We start from the raw sequence: 20,611 nt of genomic DNA, 5'->3' as shown, positions 1-20,611 counted from the left end.
AATGCAATTTTTGCTCTGAAATTTGAATTAAAGAATAACGTTTATTTTCTTATTGCACTGCATTCATAATTTGTATTAGAATCCTACAAATTTAGATGCCCTATCGAAATTGCACTTACCTTAAGAACAAAATGTTCACATTTTCAAATTGCCAATTTTTTAATGCATATAAATTGCATTTAAATAAAGTGCCGGCGATCAGACGCTGACTTACATTAATTCAATGCTTCAACTTACATTGCGCACGCACACGAATAAATTCATTCATAAAAATCCGGCTCACCTACACGCGTAGTAAAAATGCAGTTCAGAGCTTAACATAGCAACACAAACACATGCACATAAAAAACTGTTAGCTAAACTCTTTGCGCACGCGCTCTCTCCATATACTCTGGCTCGCTCAGTGGATTTCTCTTTCATTAACCGCTTCGGGCTGCTTACGTCCTTTTTTTTTTTTGATACACTTGTCGCTTTGGCCGCCCCATAGCGTTGCTTTCCCTACAATTGGATTTGTTTCCCCTGCTTTTTACGGCTGTTGACAATCTTGTAGCGCCGTCAGTGGCAGTCAGTCAACCATATTTGTTGCACGTGTTCGTTATGCAAGGCTGCCTTTTACCGCCTGGCTGGCCTGCTAAGTTCCCTGTCGCAGGGATCTTTCCATCTTATTGCCCTTTTCAGCGCAGCTGGCAATACTGTCAATACATGCATATGTAATTTATGCGAAAAGCATTGCCAGTATAAATATACATACATATACTATAAACATATAAATGTGTTTGTATGTACATAAACCTGTTTGTGTGTGGAGACCAGTTGCGAGTAGGAGAGAGCGCCGGCGAGATTTCATATGCACAGTGTGCAGCAACAGTGGATGCATTTGCACTAACATTGTGCTAACTCGCACCACTGTGCTCGCTTGCCAAAACGGACCAATGCATACATACATACATATGTACAAGCAAACACATGTATGTATGTATGTATACTCGATACTCTGCCTTGTCAGATTTTGTTCTTGTAACGCAAACATTTTGTTGTTTGGGTTTTTCTGATTTTCCTTTAGGGGTCTGATCTGCATTAGTTTGCGTAAGAGTGCATGCTCCCACGCGCGTCTTTAGTTTAACAGCAAATGTACGTTGCATAAAATGTTGACAAATTCTGTCCGTTGCTTTCAAATTATACAAAATAAAATCTCCGTATTCACTTACATTTGTATATATAAACCTATATACGTACCTATTTACACACACATGTAAATTGCAAACACACTTTCAGCGAAATACTCTCGCTTTTTGGCCTTATCAGTGGACAAAAGGCCAGGCTATTTGTTTGCAGCTCAGAGGCAAGAACACTGCTCTTCATCAACTTCTGCGCGAAACACTTGCGCTCGCTCACAAGCGTTGGCGTCGGCGTCGACGCTGTTGCTGCCGCTGATCATGCTCATGCTGCGCTGCTTGCTTTAGTTTGTTATCGACTCTCTTTCGGTTTGGTCGCAACAGTGAACAACTCACTGTGGGACGGTTGTGCGTTATGTGAATTTTTAAATACACATGTAGCATATTCTTAACCGCTGGCTCATACGCAAAACAAAAAATAGTAATAAGCCAGAAAGCGAGCGCGTTGTCGTTGGCGGCAAAGTAAATAGCAACAAACGCAAGCAAATAAACCGATAATGCATGTAGTTGTTGTTCGCCGTGATGAGTGCCATTCAACAAATTTAAAAATCCCTTGTGCGCAAGTCAATTATTTGTAACGCAGTGTGTGTGGCTGCCGCCACATCTATGCCAATTTTTGTGCAAAAACAAAACAAAACACTGAGCTTCAGCTGTGCAATAAATAAATAAATGTATAAAAAAATATACAAATATAAAAATATATATAGCAATTCAAATGTTCAAACGCATGCGCATTATGTGGCCAAGTCTGCATAAAAAATAATTACCAAATAAAATAATTAGCGAAAACAAAACAGATTCCGCAGATACATACCTACATACACATACTCGTAGATATGTATGTATATACCCATAGATTATAACTACAAATCTTCGTGAAAAGCGCAATAAAAGCAAAGTAATAGCAAACAAAAATCGTTCAAAATAGCGTTTTCGTTTTGTATTTGCTGAGCGTGTCCCGAGTGCGTGTACGTGTATCAGTGTGTGAGTGTGTGTGTGCGTGTGGGACTGATCCGTTCGATCTGCGTTAGCGTCGGCGTCGACGTTTCGTGTTACGAGCTCGAGCCGCGTCCTCAAAGAACCGAAACCCACAGAACAGACACAAATACAAGAGACAAGAGACGGAGCCAGATCCAGAGCGGACTCTTCCTCTTCTGTTTCCTTTCGTGCGCTTTGTTTCAGGCACGTAATCTCGTCGTTGGCTAAACCGTATAATCAACCTGCTGCTGTTGCCGCTGCTGCTGATCCACGATTAAAAACCAAGGGTTAAAGCCACAGAAAGGCCGCGCGTTACTCAAAAGAAATAAAACTATTATAATAATAAAGCATTTTAGGCTGCTGAGAGAGCACCTGAATCTAAATCTGAATCTGAAACTGGCGGTGCAATTCCTGCTTTTCTCGGCTTGCCTGCGCCTCCGTGTTCAATCAAGATTATGCGTCTAATTTGAGGCTGTAATTAATTTGGATACCCTAATAAAAAAAACAAAAGAGGCAGACGAAAGAACAACAAAGTATAATAAAATAAAAAAGAAGCAAAACTAAGCGGCTACTTCTCCCATTTTCGGGGCGTTGTAATCCCCGCATTGCGGCCGATACGCGGCGCTATTTTATTACCCACCGGTGAGTGAAGTGTTGAAAACAGTAGTTGAAGTATTTTTCTCCTATCCAGCAGCTACTAGATATAAACCTTTTTTTTTGTTTTTGATATGCATTTGTGTGCGTGCTGCCGGTTTCTTGAATGAATGAATCTATCGCTCGGGAACTGGTTTGTGGCAATCAACAACAGCAACAACTACGAGCTGTGGCATAAACTTGATTGTATGCACTTGAGACTACAATTCAGCGAGGATTTCTCGCCCAGCCCTTTGGGCCACTTGTTGCCTGACCAACACTAACACACACATACACACAGCACACTTGGCAACCCTTTCTGTGGGCCCCTTTAATTGAAATTACAACAGTTTGCTCTGCTTTTGTTTCCGGTGTTACACACAAAAAACAGTCGATGGATCTTCTGATCCCATCAATGAAATTGGAACTACACATTTTTTGGTTTCTTTTCTTTCTTTTATTTTTTTGGAGTTGGCTTTGTAAATGATAGCGTGTTAATGACTGCGGTTTGAAAGCTACTGCTGCTGAAACTTTTGTCATAACCTTTTGGTCATTGATCTGAGAGTTCTGGTTACTTGCATCGTTGTGGTCCAGACATGCAGGTCCTTCAATTTCAGTTCACTGCGTACCCCGGCTGCTGGTTCGTTCATTCGTTCGTTCGATCGTTCGTTGCCCCATACCTATGTACATACATGGTTAGTGTGCCATACGAGTATATTAAGACAGTATTTCTTTTCGTTTTTTGGTTTTATGGTACAACCTGCTGCAGACAGCAGACAACAGACACTGTTGGCAATTGGTTGTCCCATGGAGAGATGCGCACACGCAGACAGCCAACACATGTGCCCTGGCAAGATCAACAAAGAAGGCCCCTTCCGAAAATGAGGGAAAAAACAACAGCAACAAAAATGAGCAGCAACTAAAGTGTATTCTACCGTTACGTACATACAAGTATACAAAATTGCACCCCTAAAAATGTGTTGCATGCGCGCTGGGGAAGGAGTGCGCACCATATCGAAAGATCATATTCGTTTTCAATCTGTTCCTTCGAGCATCTGCTGTCCGATGTCCCGCACACAGTCTCAGCCTCAGCTTCAGCCTCACACTAACACCAGCACAAGCATGGCCTGCTTTATTATTTTTGCTGTCATTTTTTCTTTTTTTCGAATTCTGTATCTGTACGAATATCTGCCGCCTACCCATCCAATACCATATTACTTTTTAGGCTTGCTCATTTCTGGAGAAAACATATGCTGCACTGATATTGTAGACGGCTGCCTGTTGCTGCTGCCCTATCTCTCTCTCTCTCTCCTTTTCTCTCTCTTTTTAATTTTCTTTACGCTATCTGTTAAGTATGTAGCCTGAAGATAAGGTCATGTTCTGAAGGTAGATAGCAGTTGCAACAATTATTTATAAATTTCACGTCTAGCCCGGTATACGTCTGTTATTTGTGACTCCAATTGATCGATTCATGGCTCAAGAGTTACCAAATTAGAGACACTTCAGATTATCTTCAGACTAGTACGAGTGGCAGCCAAACCCAGAGATGTCGAGCCATAATACGTGCTTGGGCTGAACATTTGCATCCCAGAAATTTAATTCAACAAGCCCATATGTGTACCTTCATATGCAAATAAAATTATCAATCTAAAAAACGATAGAATTTCCTAAATTTGCGGGTCCTATGAAAAACTGTTCCCAACCTTCTCCTCCTTTTGACGCACCTGCCTAAACCAGGCATTATCATCGTGTGCTGTGCAGAAAATTAAATTACTACCTACATATGTATGAAATGGATTTGGGCAATAATTTTGGTATATAGTGTATATTTTTTAGAAATCTAATCTTGCTGTATTTGATGAATGAAAAACAGACGTCGAACATGTTTTTAATGAATGCGGGAATATCAGTTTTTGAGAATGCCGATTAACCCAATTGCTTAGGTGAGACAGTCTCTGAAGATTCTAATAAAACTATTGCAAATCATTTGTAAGAATAAAAAAAACCGTTTTGTTGTCTTGGAAATCGATGTCCAAACGGAAGCCTCAAAAATGTATACATTTAAATAAAATGCAAGGATGCGAAACTCCCTGAATTTTTTTTTTCGAAAATCATGCAAATTATATTTAAATGTATTTATAAATTCTAGGAATGAATATATGTTTTGTTCTTTTTTAAGCGAATTCTATGTTAGAATATAATGGATACATTTCAATAAAATACGAGGATGGGAGACTGCAGGAACATTTAGAGGAGATTGAATAGACAGTCGTATTTCTTCACATGCCTTGTCATAGATTACAGGCCATAAAATAATTCACTCCTATCTTGACTTATTAATAATCAAGTCTACACTATACTTCGAGGCCGTCCAATAATGAATAGAGTTGAAACAATATGCGGATCTATGTTTAAGCGGAATATTCAAATCAAACAAATCTTATATTACTGTATTGTTTTGAGAAAGTGGGTTGTCCAAATCCTATTGCTGCTTATTTTTCCTTTCCTTATAAATGACTCTTTGCTACTTAAAATATTGCAATATTGTTGTTCTTTTAAATGTTGTTTTGATTTTGAACATGATAATGAAAATGGAATTTTTTTTTTAAATGCTAAGAATGAAGACGAACTGCTCTCTGTATAAATAAAACATCTATGTACAGTTTCGGCTAGTTATACTTTTTATGCTTGAGAAGAAAAAGGAAAAGTTTAGGTTCATGTTGAGATATCAAATAGAACTGCGTTCAATTCAACAAATGATTATGCTAATTAAATAATCAGACATAATATAAGTATCACGTCATTCAAAATATCTTCACAATCTTCAGTTATTATCTCACCTACCTAATTAAATATTAAGTAAGTAGGAGACTTGTTATTTATTTATGACAAGCTCATTGCGGAGGCTCTAAAAAAGCAAGAAACCCGTAAGCTAAATTATGCATTTTAGCGCACTTCGTTGATAGACAGCTCCACGCTACCCGCTACCCGCTCCCCATCCCTCTACCCTACGCTGCTGAGCCACCCTCGCATGCTAATTAGATACGCTATGCAAATAGAAGTTTGCGGCGCATCTGTTGAAAGCTTTGTCTGTATACCAAACAGTTATCTACGCACGTTATCGGCACAAAAAGCAAAATAACAAAAACAATAACAAACTGTGCACATCTACATATGTATGTATAGTGTTTATATAATACGGATGTATGTACATATAGATATACATGTATATGCTATGTGTGACAGTGATCTGAGCAGATCTAACTGAAAACCGTTGCATAAATTTTGTGCGCTTGCGAAATTCATTTCGATTTGATTTGCTGATTCTGTCGCAGATGGCATGTTATAAAATGCTTAAAATTACATTGGCATACAAACAAACACACACACACCCATACATCCATATGGGATATATACATATACATACTATACGTACTATATACATCAAGTGTGATTGAGTGCACTAAAAATGAATTTAAGTTAATCAACATTTAAATGGATAATAAAAATCAGAGTGCAGCCAATTGCTGTTGCAATGTACTAGCTGGGCAACAACAACAATATTACACGATTTTATATACATACATATATATATATATATATGTATATACATACATGTACATTTGTATATGCTATGAGTCTACACGTACTATATTCTGCGGTTGGACGAAAATAAAATTATTGACGCATAAAATTGGCACAGAACATAAAAATTGATTTTGAGTGAAACGCTAGAAATTTATTATAAAACTAATTTGGTGCTTTACTAATTATAAATATTGTTGCTAGAAAATATTATATTGATTCCCGGTTCCTGAGAGGGAAAAGTGTATATGTACTGAAAAGACTTAATGTCAAATGTACGCCGAGCACTTTTGAGCCATAACAACCAGGGACATCAAACTTGCTTTCCATGCTTTCAAACTTTTCTTATCCATAGTACGTTAAGAAACCTTATTAAAAACCATCAATAGCGTTCTTATTTTATATGATCAAAGGTATAGTTTTATTTATCACTTTTATCATACATTTATTTTCTAATCTATCGATGTATATTAATAGAATACTGATTGGCGACCAGCGCATAGCCCAAACGGTGAGAGAAAGCAAGTTCGGTGAGAACTGGTCTATTCGATCTTCAAGGGGGGAAAATGGGCTCCAAAGTTTCTGCATTTTGTAAACAATTAACTTCAAACTCGGCTTGTAAACTCTAAAAAGAAATGCAAAACAATCTGGATTCATGGTTTTTGGATTCATTTAACATTTCTTGGTTTTTTTCAAAAGAAATGTTTCTGCTTAAATTCAAACGACCATGTTTCAAATTTGGAAAACATGCTCACCATGTCTTGCTTAAATCGCATGGTGCTGTGCGAACCCCGAACCCGATCAGATTAGTTGTTTGCTTTCTGACTCTTCGTAGTCTTTCTAAAAACGCCTTAAGTCCTTCTAATTCTTCACATAGATGTCGCTTTTCCCATTAGTTTGTGATCCATCCTTCTTCTTTATCTTTTTTACTCCACGGCCCCCATATCGCGTTCTTTTCAACTGCTCCACATCAGGCGTCAGCACTTATTAGCTCTGAGAACCCAATGGCATTTTATCGCTCTATTCGTTTATCGTTTAAATATTGTATACACACACTACTTTTATGCATTTATATGTAAATTTGTATAAATAATTTATCGTTTGCTTTGCTTTGTTTTTCTTATAAGTTTATCTGTAATTCCATGCCCAAGCCCATATTTATGAGGATTTATGACAGCATCAGTGACTACTTGTACAAAATTTTACTAAACAAGGCATGTGTGCCAGAGAACTGGTCAGACGATAGCGTTCTTTTAACCACTTCCTGTGATAGTAATAAAAAAAAAGTACAAATTTTCCGTTATTTGGGTGGATTTTTGAATGGTTCCTTAGAAGTGTTATCGTCAGAGCTCGTCACCGAGCGCGCCATATAAAATTAAATAAAGCTAAGCAAAGAAATTTTTTTTTTTTTTTTGAAAGAACTCCTCCGATATTTGTGAGTCTATATGGGGAAAATGACGAAGAACAAACCCTTGCCTAAAACTAAAACTACATACGTAATGGATGCTGTGTAAACAAATTTTGGTCTATCTGTGGAGTCGGCTCCTTTTGTTGTGGCCTTGTCGCAGTTGTGAGTACGGATCGGAACTTTTGATGTTGCTGAGGCGTGCACGCAACTTTGAAATGTGCCGATTTTGTTGTTATGCATATATACTTGTATGTATGTACACAACAAGGTACGGACGCTCCATCCCGTCTCCGAGCCACACAAAGACTCGCAATGAGCCGCAAGAAAAAGTGTCATAATTTCTTGAATCAACAAGGCGGGCAACAGGCAGGCTGTTGGGCTCACCTGGTGAGCCTCAAATTGAGCGAAAAGGTGTGAAGATCGCTGTGAGGTTGAATAGTTGAAGGTGTGAATGGGACCGCATGCTAAGAGCTCAATAATTACCTGGTAATGGGCCGAAAAGCGCCAGTGCCATTGTTTATAATGTTATTTGGTATTCTTGTTGTTGTTTTAGTTGTTGTGACTGAACTCGAAATATTAATTGTTTATTAGCATCTCAATTGTTCGCTTAATTAATTTGGTTTCCCTTATTTTTTTTATTTTTAGATGCCTACGCAATATGGAACTAGCGATTTGTAAAACAGACTTGCCCACCACGAAATTTATGCTGCCGCCCCCGCTGCCAACTGCAGCAGCAATTGCAACAACAACAGCAACAACACACTCGTCGAGTGCAGCAGTGACGGCCTCATTCCTGGACAAAGCGGCCCAGCTTAACGAGTTATTTAATCTCAACGCCGGTCATTTGTTCAGAGCCAGCAACAGCAACAGCAACGGCAACCACAATAGCAACAGTCCGTGCCATAATTTAAGCAACACCCCAACAGCAACACCAGTTCTTAGCAACGCCAGTGGCACTCTCAACACCACCAACAACAACACCAACAACTGCAACAATAGTAGCAACAGCAATATGAGATTGAAAAAGAATCGCAAAGTGACATTTCTATCCAGTCTAGTTGAGGTAAGAACTACGAAGTACATGTATATAAAAAGAAAATTAAGATATAAATAATTTTATTTCATACATAAAATATTGCACATCACGTATAGAAACTACCTACTATGTACTATTATTATCCTTTCATATTATACTCCAGTAGATAAAGCTTGATCCCATTCTTATCACATTTTCTAGACTTTCCTAAAATTCTTGCCAAAAAAGGTGTACCAGGCACCATGTTATATACAAATATATTTATCAAATCGGTGTAGACTTGCCCGCCTATTCGTCCGCATGAACCATGAAAACTTTTCAACCATAACAGTTAGGGGCACCAAATTTTGTGTATATAGTATAAAAAATATATTCGCATTATTTTATGTAAAAGTACAAAGGAACGACCTTTTCTAAATTCACCCTTGCTTTCAATTTTTGTCATTCAGATATTTTAAAAACTTTGTTATTTTTGAAATTTCCTAATATCTTACTATAACCTGCTATATTTCTCAGATGAACGATTGGTGCATTAACGTTTATTTTAGTTGAAAAATTGTGGAAAGAAGAGGGGCGATTATAGTCTATGCAAGAGTTGGACTCTAGCCATTTGAACCTTCTACTAGTTTTCTTTGAGAAGTATTTGTACAGATAATTTTAAATGAGAAACCCATAGTATGGATTTATATACATCTATAAAGAGGATGTGTCAATTAAACAGCAATTTGTCAAAACCTTTATCATGTACATACATCCATATTTTCAAAGATCCAATTCTTTTCATTGTATAGTACATATAATCAGATTGATCTGAAACAGACAAATATCATATCTAACTAAATACTAACTAGTTGTACATCAATTGAATGTCATCCATATTTTCAAAGATCCAATTTTTTTCGTTATAAATCTTTAATAAGGAAAAATAATTAGGGTATAGCATAATCAGATTCATCAGAAACAGACAAATGTCATACCTAACTAAATACTAACTAGTTGTACATCAATTGAATGTCTCTGAGACTCTTAAGAAGCCAGAAAGTCAGTAAATGATCAGTCAATGGACATTAAGCTGTGCACCTAGGAAATATTTTATTCCACGGCTTAACTACATATATGTATTTCATAACTGTATTATAAAATAGTCCTAAACCTCATCTTCGTCTGGCCACAGTTGGCACATTTCGTAGCAACAATGTCGATGCTAAAAATAAACGATTATCTGAAGAAATAAACAATCGAAGCCTAGTTGACATAAAAATTTGAAATCAAAACGACACAACTACGGTTTCTTATAGCGCATGACAGTATCGCAGTGTGTCAGTGGCAGGCGTCAGTCATCCGTTTTAATACTATATATAGTATATATCGAAGATATTTCATCATGCGAAGCACGTAGGTTAACTCTAAATTTGGATGCTCAAAGCAAACGCTATTATTGTGAACTACGCTTTTGTACTGAATAGTTATTAATGCATACCCTGCAATCACAGTTAAGTGGGCCATAGGGATGTGCACATGCATTTCGTATGCTCTGAGTACTGGAATAGTTCCGAGAAATCTGTTCTAAAACATATTAAGTGAAGGAAGCACTTTTCCAATGGCATTTTGGAGTGATATTCAACAAATTTATTGATAGAAATGAGATGAAGAGATGAAGCTACATTTAGTTAAAGATATATCAGACAAGAATATCGAATTGAAATGTCAGACAAAAAGAAGAGGTTCAATATATGAGATGACAATATTTACCAAATAACAGATATGAATACCAATAATGGAAATATGAAAGAAAACGTTCAATACATAGGAATCAGCCACATACATCAGACGACTGTTCTATATATTGATATTTGGAATAACTCATTGAAAACTCTAAAAGAAAAGTGATGAGGTGGAAATATTAGCTATAATACTAAAGAATATTCGCTAATACATATACTAGATGTTAATAGAAAATGCAAATTTAGAATTCCAGTAGACAGATATTGTTTAGATAATACTTATGAATAAGATATAAAAAATATCACAGCAATATGACAAATTTTTGGCTATATTTATTCAAATTTTAGAATGCTAATACATAGATCAGTCTCTGTTTTAGCTATAAAATGTATTTGATAATAATATTACAATAGAAATATATTATATCACTTAAGGTACCGATATCTACCCCATGTTCGCACCACAACTCGGCTTGTTCATTGTTTAGAGCAGTTTCTAAGCGTTCAATCATTTGCATTTTCTTTGTTTAGAGCATTTTATAAGTGTTCAATCATTTGGGATCATAATTTTAGCTTCGACTACTATGTAGGTGTGTCTCCTAATCTATGACGCACAACCAGTCCAATGTGCATGCTAAAAATATTCAATGACGTTGCTGATGCCTTGTCTAAAAAAGGCAGACAGCGACGAGGACAATGCCTCGTCCTTGTACGGCTTCGCCAACTGTCTGTTGGAGTCTCTCAGCTGATCACCGTGGATCACACTTGACATAGCTATAGTATGTATGTATGTACTCGTATATGCCACCTATACAGACAATACTATATATACTCGGGCAGGTTGCGGTAAACATATCCGCTGCTCTGACCACTTTCATCCGGTCAATGTAGAAAGGCCAACACCCTGCGCACATATCAAAAGGACCTGCAACCTGGAACCTCTGCGCATGCGCACTCGCTTGGAAAATGCAGTCAAGTAACTTAATCTTAGAGTGTCAACTAAGGTTGAACGCAATGGCTATTGAATTTCCTGCCATGGCATACACATACAATGTTTGAGATCGAAAGTAAATGAGATTCGGTTCGATTTCGACACCGAATGTCCCGAATTAGGCAATAAATGGATAATAAGACTTTGGATTGATTCGTGGCATGAACACTTTTTATTGAATTATAGTTTAAAGCGATTGTTGCCTCAGGCTTGTCTTAGACCTCTAGTTAAAATAATTTAAAATGAAAGGTATAGGTGTAGAAATATTGTCTTGTTTTGGAATTGCCTCCTCATCCAAAATTCATCAAATCATCGAATTTAAAGGTCGGGTGTCAGATGACAGTTCGATTCATGAAATTGCGGCTTATCTCTCATCAAAATCATTTGTCTAAGTTTAAAAATAAAAAAATGTTGTATTAAATCACGACTTGAATTACTTATGTTTTATATAATTCCTTTAATTTTAAATTTTTTTTACACTTTCGGTTAGCTGCTCAATCTGAATTGTCTGTCATCCATTAGCACTCGACAACTACTTAACTATCGGGCAATACAGGAACTGGGCTATTCCTACTATCTCTTACTAATTACAGTGCTCCTGCACATTCATAAGCAAGAGCGAATTCTGTCACCTATTATTGTATTGAAACTTGCATTAATGGCATAATTCCCTTGTCGGGTTGTTAAGTTTCCAGTAAGATTTGGTCCAGACTGTTTCAAGAGGCATTCAACATTGTTTGTTCTCGAAAAGCTGTAGAAATAATTGAATCGGATCATGTTTATTAGGCACTCAATTGGTTGATTCTAAATAATCCGCTATAGTATATACGAATCAACCGATATGCTCCTTCACATTATTATTCACATTATTATTATTAGGGAACGAACCTGAAGACCCAGCTACCGAATTGATATTAAATCGAATTTAAGTTTCAAAAGCGAGCCTAGTTTGAGCTTTATTTCGGGATTTTTGTGTAGCTTTCTGTTTAATAAATTCCAATTCATAAGTCCTATTTAGGTAGCTCTAAAAGTTTTCAGTCTAAATTTGCATATGTGTCATATGTGTGTGTATGTGTGTGTGTGTGTGTGTGTGTGTGTGTGTGTGCGTTTGTGTAGTGTACATTTTTAGAATCAAATTCCAAATTTCAAATTGAATTGTCTGCTTGTTGGGGCTTTATTCAATTGATTATGATATTTATGAAACATTTCGTTTGACTATTTTGACCTCCATTATCATTAATAAACAACGACATCGTCGCCACAATGGAGAGACAACGACGTCGTGCCTTCCAATTATTATGTTTGGTTTTGTTTTATGCGTTTTTTGTTTCAGCACTTTGTGGCACACTCTACAAAACGATCGTCGAGTCAAATGTACAATTCAATTTATTAGAACGCGTTTAACACGATCAGGCAGCGGGTGTAGGGGTTCCAAATGCCAAATGGAGGTGGGCAATCATTTATGAGAGCTGCTGCTCTGATTCTACCCAGAGACCGTTTTCGTTTCAGATTGGGGTGCTGCTGCATTGTAAATGTGTAATTGGGTAAAAGTGGTTTGTTTACAAATACATACATGTACATACGTGTACCTCATTGACTGCCTGACTGACTGACTGACTGACTGTCTGCTTGACTGCTTGACGGATGAGTTAAGTTGCCGTTCTCATTCTCATACATGTGCTACATGCTTGTTTGATTATTTGTTTTAGTTCTTCCCAAGAGCACGCTATGATTCTACAAGTACAAGTATACTCGTACACATATTGGCAGACCCATTAGACAAACTATGAATGAAGATGTAAAAGTAATATACACACATACCATATACTTGTACGCGTACATATCTATATTGTAAATATTTATTCACAATTAGTTCTGCCTAATCGTCTGTGGTTGATTTAAAAGGTCTGTTAGTACTATCTTATATTTGAATATGTTTTATTATTTAAAAGCGCATCTTCTTTAAATTATCAAACAATATCTCTTATACATATGCTTGAGGGCCTCTAAAGTTGACCCGAGAGTTACAAGAATACTTGTACAATGTTTTTATTTGAAACTTATATTAATTAAGATATCAATGATACATTATACTTTACTTTATTGGATTATACATGATAAGAGAGCAACAGTTTTATAGTTTTTGATACAAATACCACTCAACCCAAAGGCACTCCGTCTCCGATTTACACGGATTAATGCATTACAGAAAAAATCTTTGAATATGATTTCACAGCAACGATTTAAACACACGCGTCTAAACGTATTTATGGATGGCTCTAAGCTTGGAGGTGGAATCTTCCTTTTTTCCTTCTCCCTCTTGTTTATATCAGGCAGAGTGTTACAGAAATGCAGGAGGACTGACAATACCTACCCCAAAAAAATTGTGGGTAGCATGCTACGCGATTTGCCAAGTGGAGCTTTGGACGACAGGTCCAAAGTCATCCCTGGCTGCCCAAGATAAGCAACTTAAAGATTCCTGCACAGATGGGGAAGATAAAGAAAGCGTAGAGCATATACACTTTTGGTGATTATAATCATATTTGTTGGTCAAGTAACCGGCATGATTTTTAGACCCAGCTAAGCCAAGTCCTTGCGTCCCTCAGCCTGTAAAGACTTAATCAAGCTGTAAAAGGCAAGGTTCGCAGAATTTTGCTCATTTTCCTCATTGCTCGTGGGTATGTGAGCAACATTTATTAAGTGGGAAGCCTCATGCTTGGAATTAAAATGTAAGCACTAAGCAAATGTTGAAGTGGGTTCAATGACCTAGCATCAATTTATACCCATATTTTAAAAGGAACATATATCAATTACAATCGATTCGTTAATGCACGTATCTATGTATATTAACACTCTATTATATTTATTGCAGTCCGAAAATATATACATTAAGGAGGAGCCAGGCTGCAAGGATTTGCGTCCACCCCTATGCAGTTTATCGGATATTTCAGATCATGACACCTCAATTGGTAAGTTTCGCTCTCAACTATACAAATGCAACTATCGTTTGTTTTATTATTTTTTTTTTAAAGTACTATGTACGTCTATAAATGTAGTACGAGTATATATTTTATGATGAGCCCCATTTATTTTATGGCTCTCGATGATGTGTTTGTTGTTGCTGTGTTTTCTTTCTGCAAGCCCTGATAACATTTTTCTAAGAAATGGCATAATTGGAGTGCAAACTGTTGTGCATGTTCGGCTCTGCTTCTTCTTCTGGTTTCTCTCACTTATTTTTGCGCTATCTTCGCGCATGTGCCAGCGCTTTAGCGATCGAGTGGGAGCGCGGGATGGAAATTCAGAGAGCGATTCGAAGTGCTCGTGTCTGATATTTGGCGGCAGCTAATTTCTTTGCGCTTGCTCGTGTGTGTCAAAAATATTCTACACATATGTATGTATGTATACTCCTATATATGATGTATGTAGGTATATAAATGTATGTGCTTACAAATGCCATCAGTCATGTTCGCTTACTCTTTACGTTTTTGCAACGAAATTATTATTATGTGCTCTTTGAACTGGCGATAAAAAAAAACCGAATACAAATTATTACTGATAAGATAAGTAACCGAAAAGCGAAAAACGCGCCACACTCTTTGTGTTGTTGGTGTTGCAAACAAAGCGACGAAGATAGCAAATTTTATTCTATGAAGTATCTATTTAACAAACATAGGCTATACAAAAGGGCCACAATAGGGCAATGGAATTCGAGTAAATACAAAACTTGTCTTGGTAGAACGACCTTCACAATTGTTTTCGAAGGCAATTATTCAGGGAGAACCAGACTTCAAACATGGCAAAATATACCATACGCTCTATATTATAAAAATTATTTTAAAAATTATTCTATACCATATCAGTTTCACGCACTTCCCAACTGAGGCTCAGATTTCCAAAATCAAACTCTCAAAAAAATATAGGGAAAGGTCTGTAAGGTCTGTGATGTCTGTCCTTGATTTCGATAATTTCGGTTCTTAGATTTCAATATAATTGAAAATCGTATGTAGGAATTCTTTTCTTAGTCGGGGATAGGTAACTGAGCCTAGAATATTTTGGAATAAACAATTTAGATTTCTATTGTTTTTCTTTTTCTTGAACATCCACTTTCTAGTTATTGTACGGAATAGTTGACGCACCAGTGTCTTAAAATAATTGGCATGAGCAGAATATTGATTATTCATTTTAAGCCTATAACAAATAAGATTTAAGTAAACTTAGAAGACACGAATTAAAAACAATCTATAAGATCTTAAGCTAAATATTGAGATTGAAAGCTTCGTCGATATCAATAGATTTCAGATATCATGGGTCTTAGAAACAATATGTTCTAGTTAGCTGCAGCTTTGTTATGGCTTAAGCGTATCTTTTGTAAGTATTTTCTATCGCTTTATTCGCTTTTTCCATTCTTATTTATCAGGCATTATTTAAGTATATATACTATAGTTATGGCCATTTTATCGAAATGAATAAGCAATTAAAAGTAAATGCATTTGCTGGTCGCTCTTGGTTTGGTGTATTCTCGCCTTTTTCTATAGTTTGTGTTCATATTTTGTAAAAAGTCACGTCGTTTATTTCCGGTGTCCATTCACACAGGCACACCTAAGCGCGGCATATTGCCAAGCAAACTTACAGATTCATTCACTCATTCATTCATTCACACACACACACACACATGCACACACACACGCATGCGTGTCATTCAATTCTGGCCAAGCCATGAAACATTTGCATTTCAAATATTCAAAATAAATATCTTAAAATGTGCGCCCTGCACTGCAACAAACTCAAAAATCAACGCCAGCCGTTGCTGCTGTCAATCAGGCAATACGTCAGTCATTCAGTCAGTCACTCAAACTAAATATACGTATACTTAATGTGACAAAGCGTGCGTGTTCTTTGTGAGTGTGTGTGCGTGTGTGTGTTGTCTTTCTCTATTACTTATGTATCTGGTAGCTGTATGGTAATTTATTACACATCTTTGTTCTAAGATTCTGAATAAATGTGTGGGGAATCGAGTAAACAATGTACTCGTTTTACCTATGCCTGAAATCTTGTCTTTTTTTTAATAAATTGGGCTTAAGTGTTTAAAAAAACTGTCGAGCTATTGAATATGGAAATGAGAAAACAAGCTCCAAGAGTACTTCTATTCTTAGAAGAAAAGTAATGTTACACACCAACCCCTTTTTCATTTTTTCTTTACATTTACGTTGGTTCAAATTTATCAACAAATCAAATTTAAATTAACAATAAATGTCCTTAAATATCAAATCTTAACCAACCATCAAGCAATGCAAGCAATTAGTTGTACTTTATATAGTCGGAATTTTTCAGTATATGCTATATTTAAATGTTTCCTGATAACTAAGTAGTAATGTAATCCATGTAGGGGCGAAAATCTCAGCACAATTATCAAATTCATTATATGCCTATATTGACTCTACTTGTCATAATTTTTTCGCCACAAAATTTATAGCAAAAGTTTGGCTATCAGAAATGTGTTATCTTGCTTTTTATGGACCTTTAAATATTTGACTTTGTATGATAGCATCTGGGGTTACAATAACTCGCACAAATATCGTCAGAAAAACGAAGTACTTATGTAGTTGAATTATTGATTGATTATTGACCCATAATTTATACACAAAAATGTAAATCGACTACTATTATTATTATATTTTGAAATTTGAAATGTTTGGCCCCGTTTTTTCATTTATATTTGCATTGTTTTATTATTAGAGTTGTAATAATTAATGATTTCTTCAATTGATTTATGACAACTTTCTGAATTTGGACATTTTTATACCTATTAGCTGAAGGGCTAAAGTGTTTGCTAGAAGGTGTAAGAGCAAAATGTATTCACATAAGGGACAGAAAAATGCATGCATGCAACATAGCATCTATTGTTATATGTATGTAAATAGGTATATATACTTACAAGTATGCTTAATATGCTTAATGATGACAAAAATCTATTCGTTCGTATAAACACCGAGAACTTACATACATATGTATGTATTTACCATAACAGCTAGGGACATCAAAGTTATCATATAGACTCGTTTTTTTATACAGAAATCCATGACTGTATAGAATTTTTATGTAATTTACCTGTTAAGGAAAGATCGGTGCAGAAATCACCCTTAGTACTGACAACTTCTTTATTTGTTATAGTTTTTTAAAGTCTCTCACTATATTCTGAACTCTTATCGATTATATCATTTAGCTGGCATACGAATGATTGGCATACAAAAGTTTATTTCACTTGAAAGACTATACTGGCCTTTAAAATTTTAAATGTTATGATTTTGTATTTTGATTGCCGTCGGCAATTTGCGAATTTGAAATAAGTACGATGCCTGTCAATATTTGCAGTCATTACTAATTTCTGAAAATATTAGATTGGTTTTTATTTAGAATACATAAAAAAGGTCAAGTAACTTCTTGAAAACTCCTTATGATCAGACAGCTATAGATCAGAATTTATACAAGGAGAAATACCTTCGCCATCAAAATAATATGAACATATAATTTGTTTTATTTTTTGCATTTGCGATTTCAATCAGTTGTTCATTGCTTACAATAGACAATCAGTCTGGTTCTGCTGATTACATATCTGTTGAAAATCATTGCCATAATAAACGTAACACATGTGCAGTAATATTTCTGAAAAATCTGAACAATAAAGTAAAATTAAACTAAATGCTGCTAATAAAAACAAACAGCATTTTTATTATTGTATTGTATCTAGGTATACACATACATATATACATACATACGCACGCACACACACTTAGGGGGAATTTATGTCTTATCGCTGCGTAAAAATCTACAAGCGCAAACAATTTCAATGTCAACGCGGCAAAAACAACAAAACAATAAAGTCAAAAGTAGCAGCAGCGGCGAACGGACAGAAGTCAGTGCCCAACTATACATAAGTATAAACATATGTATGTACATACATATATACACTTATGTGTACGAGTGTGTTTAGGTATGGTTGTGTGTGGCAGTCAGTCCCTTACTAAAATTGTATTCGCAAGATACTTTTTGTGCTCACCGCTAGAAAAGCGCGCAAATCAACAAGAACAAAAAAAAACATGCAAAAAGCGGCGACAACTGCGCATATGTATGTACGTATTTTTATATGTTTGTATGCCTCATTGAATAAAAGGGGAGTCCGCACGTAAATTTAGTTTACATTATGTATCTGTATCTGAGAGATGCGCGCCTGCCTGACTGACTAACTAGCAGGCAGCCTGCCTGCCTGCTTTCCTCACACTCATGCATACATACATACCTACACATCTATGTCTACACCAATACAAATGTGCGGGGTACATACTGCCCTTATTTTAATTATGTATATTTGTTTTATTTTTGCGCTCTTTTTCGCTTCATAATTCTTTGCCATTTATAATCAACTCGTGCATTAATCACAAAACTTTAAGAATAACAGCGCAAAAGCAAACAACAACCAGAGAGAAAAATAAAGCAAAAATATAATTTTGATTATTAAATATGCTTTAATTTGTATGAAAAAAACAAAAACAAAAATTGGTTAAATCGTCATCAGCTTTGGCGTCGGCACTCAGTCTCACTTTTATGGTGTTGGTGAGAGCAACAGTGGGCCAGCGCCAAAGCAAAAGAGAGTGCGACATACAAGAGAGCGCGAGAGTGCAGTTGCCGCTGTTTAAGCGTCGCAGTCGTCTAGCCCCAACTTTCATTCATTTTGGCGCTCGGCCGCTCATTTCATTCATTCATGCTGCAGTCGCTGTCACTGTCGCTGCCGCTCTGGGCGTCGCTGTTAACGTTGCTGTTGCTGCTGCTGCTGCTGCGGTGCTGTCTATGGCTACTGTGGGCAGTAGTTTAAGCTCTCGCACAGCTCTCCGAACAACAACGGACAACAGGCAACAAAAACAAAAAACACGTTCGTTTTCATTCATATAAAAATTTCTGGTTCTGCAGCCACAGCCACAACCAACGCCAAACGCCGCCAACCGCTGCTTGATCGCCTCGCAGCGTTGAAATGCAGTTGATGAATGGGGGACCAACGCACAGTGGGACAAAAATAGCACAAATTGAATAGCGGGAAAATGTATGGTGGCAATAGATAGATATAGATTGTATGTACTTGTATACTCGTATACTATTAATAGACTGCTAGCCGAAAAATATGCAACTTAAAGATATTGACGTTTGAATGTCCCCTTCATAAGAACAAATCACTTTCAAATCAACAATCAATCTTGATACGCTCTCAATTACGATGTACTTTGAAGATACGAAGGGATACAAAAAACTTAAAAGCTATGAAATCAAAATTACAAACAATTCAAACAACTTACTTGCTTTATTTACTGTGTGATAGGTATAATAAGGCTATATTGTATACGTAATGTATTAAAGGCAGCTGTATGTACGGTGTTCTTTCTGATTTGTTGAAAAATAATTCTAGTCGAATAATATTTCAAAATATCAAACTCATAAAATCAGAGGCTATATCGGTTAATTGCAAATTTTTATGGTCGGGTTTGTTTACGGTCCGGCAGAAGTTTAAGTTCAGGTTACAAGTATTTTAAGATATAACAACTCTCTATAAGCGGACGACCTTTTCTCAGCGTCTAATAGCAGAAATTGGTTACCTCTATGATCATGCTATGTTCGTACTATCTGATATTTTATTGTTTTACCATCAGATTGCAATATACTACATATCCTTACACTTTTCAGTAAAATACATTTTAAGCCCAGTGTGCAATGCTGCGTTGACGCTGCTGCTGCTGCTGCTGCTGGACGCCAACTGCCTTTTCTTGTTGTTGTATTTAGATGGGGAGGGGATCTTTGGTGCATGGGTGTGTGAGTTGTTTGTTGTTTTTGGATCATCGCTGCTTTGTTGAAGTTCTGTTGTCGATGCTTGATGTTTGTTTCCTTCCTTTTTGCGTGCCCCATAATGTGAACTAGGGTGTGTGTGCGTGTATGTGTGTGAGTGTGTGTGTGTATTCCTGCAAACCGGCTTCGACAGCAAACTTACGTCTCATCTAGACTCCAATCGGAGACAACGACTTTTTCCCCCTCTCTTGG

At 36.5% G+C, this 20,611-nt stretch overlaps 1 protein-coding gene across 1 annotated transcript in view; it reads left to right on the top strand.

Moving 5' to 3' along the window:
- Positions 1–2,139: 2,139 nt before the first annotated feature.
- LOC115620717 (ETS-like protein pointed) overlaps positions 2,140–20,611 on the top strand; it is a 95,901-nt gene continuing 77,429 nt past the window's right edge. The window contains exons 1-3 of the mRNA XM_030514094.1: positions 2,140–2,795; positions 8,425–8,842; positions 14,403–14,499. Coding sequence (XP_030369954.1) covers positions 8,438–8,842; positions 14,403–14,499 — 502 coding nt within the window. The 5' untranslated portion in view covers positions 2,140–2,795; positions 8,425–8,437. The remainder of the gene's footprint in view (positions 2,796–8,424; positions 8,843–14,402; positions 14,500–20,611) is intronic.

Source organism: Scaptodrosophila lebanonensis, unplaced genomic scaffold (genome assembly GCF_003285725.1).
Source record: "Scaptodrosophila lebanonensis strain 11010-0011.00,11010-0021.00 unplaced genomic scaffold, SlebRS2 tig00000024-arrow-pilon, whole genome shotgun sequence".
Taxonomy (NCBI): domain Eukaryota; kingdom Metazoa; phylum Arthropoda; class Insecta; order Diptera; family Drosophilidae; genus Scaptodrosophila; species Scaptodrosophila lebanonensis.
This window is presented reverse-complemented; position numbering and strand designations above follow the sequence as displayed.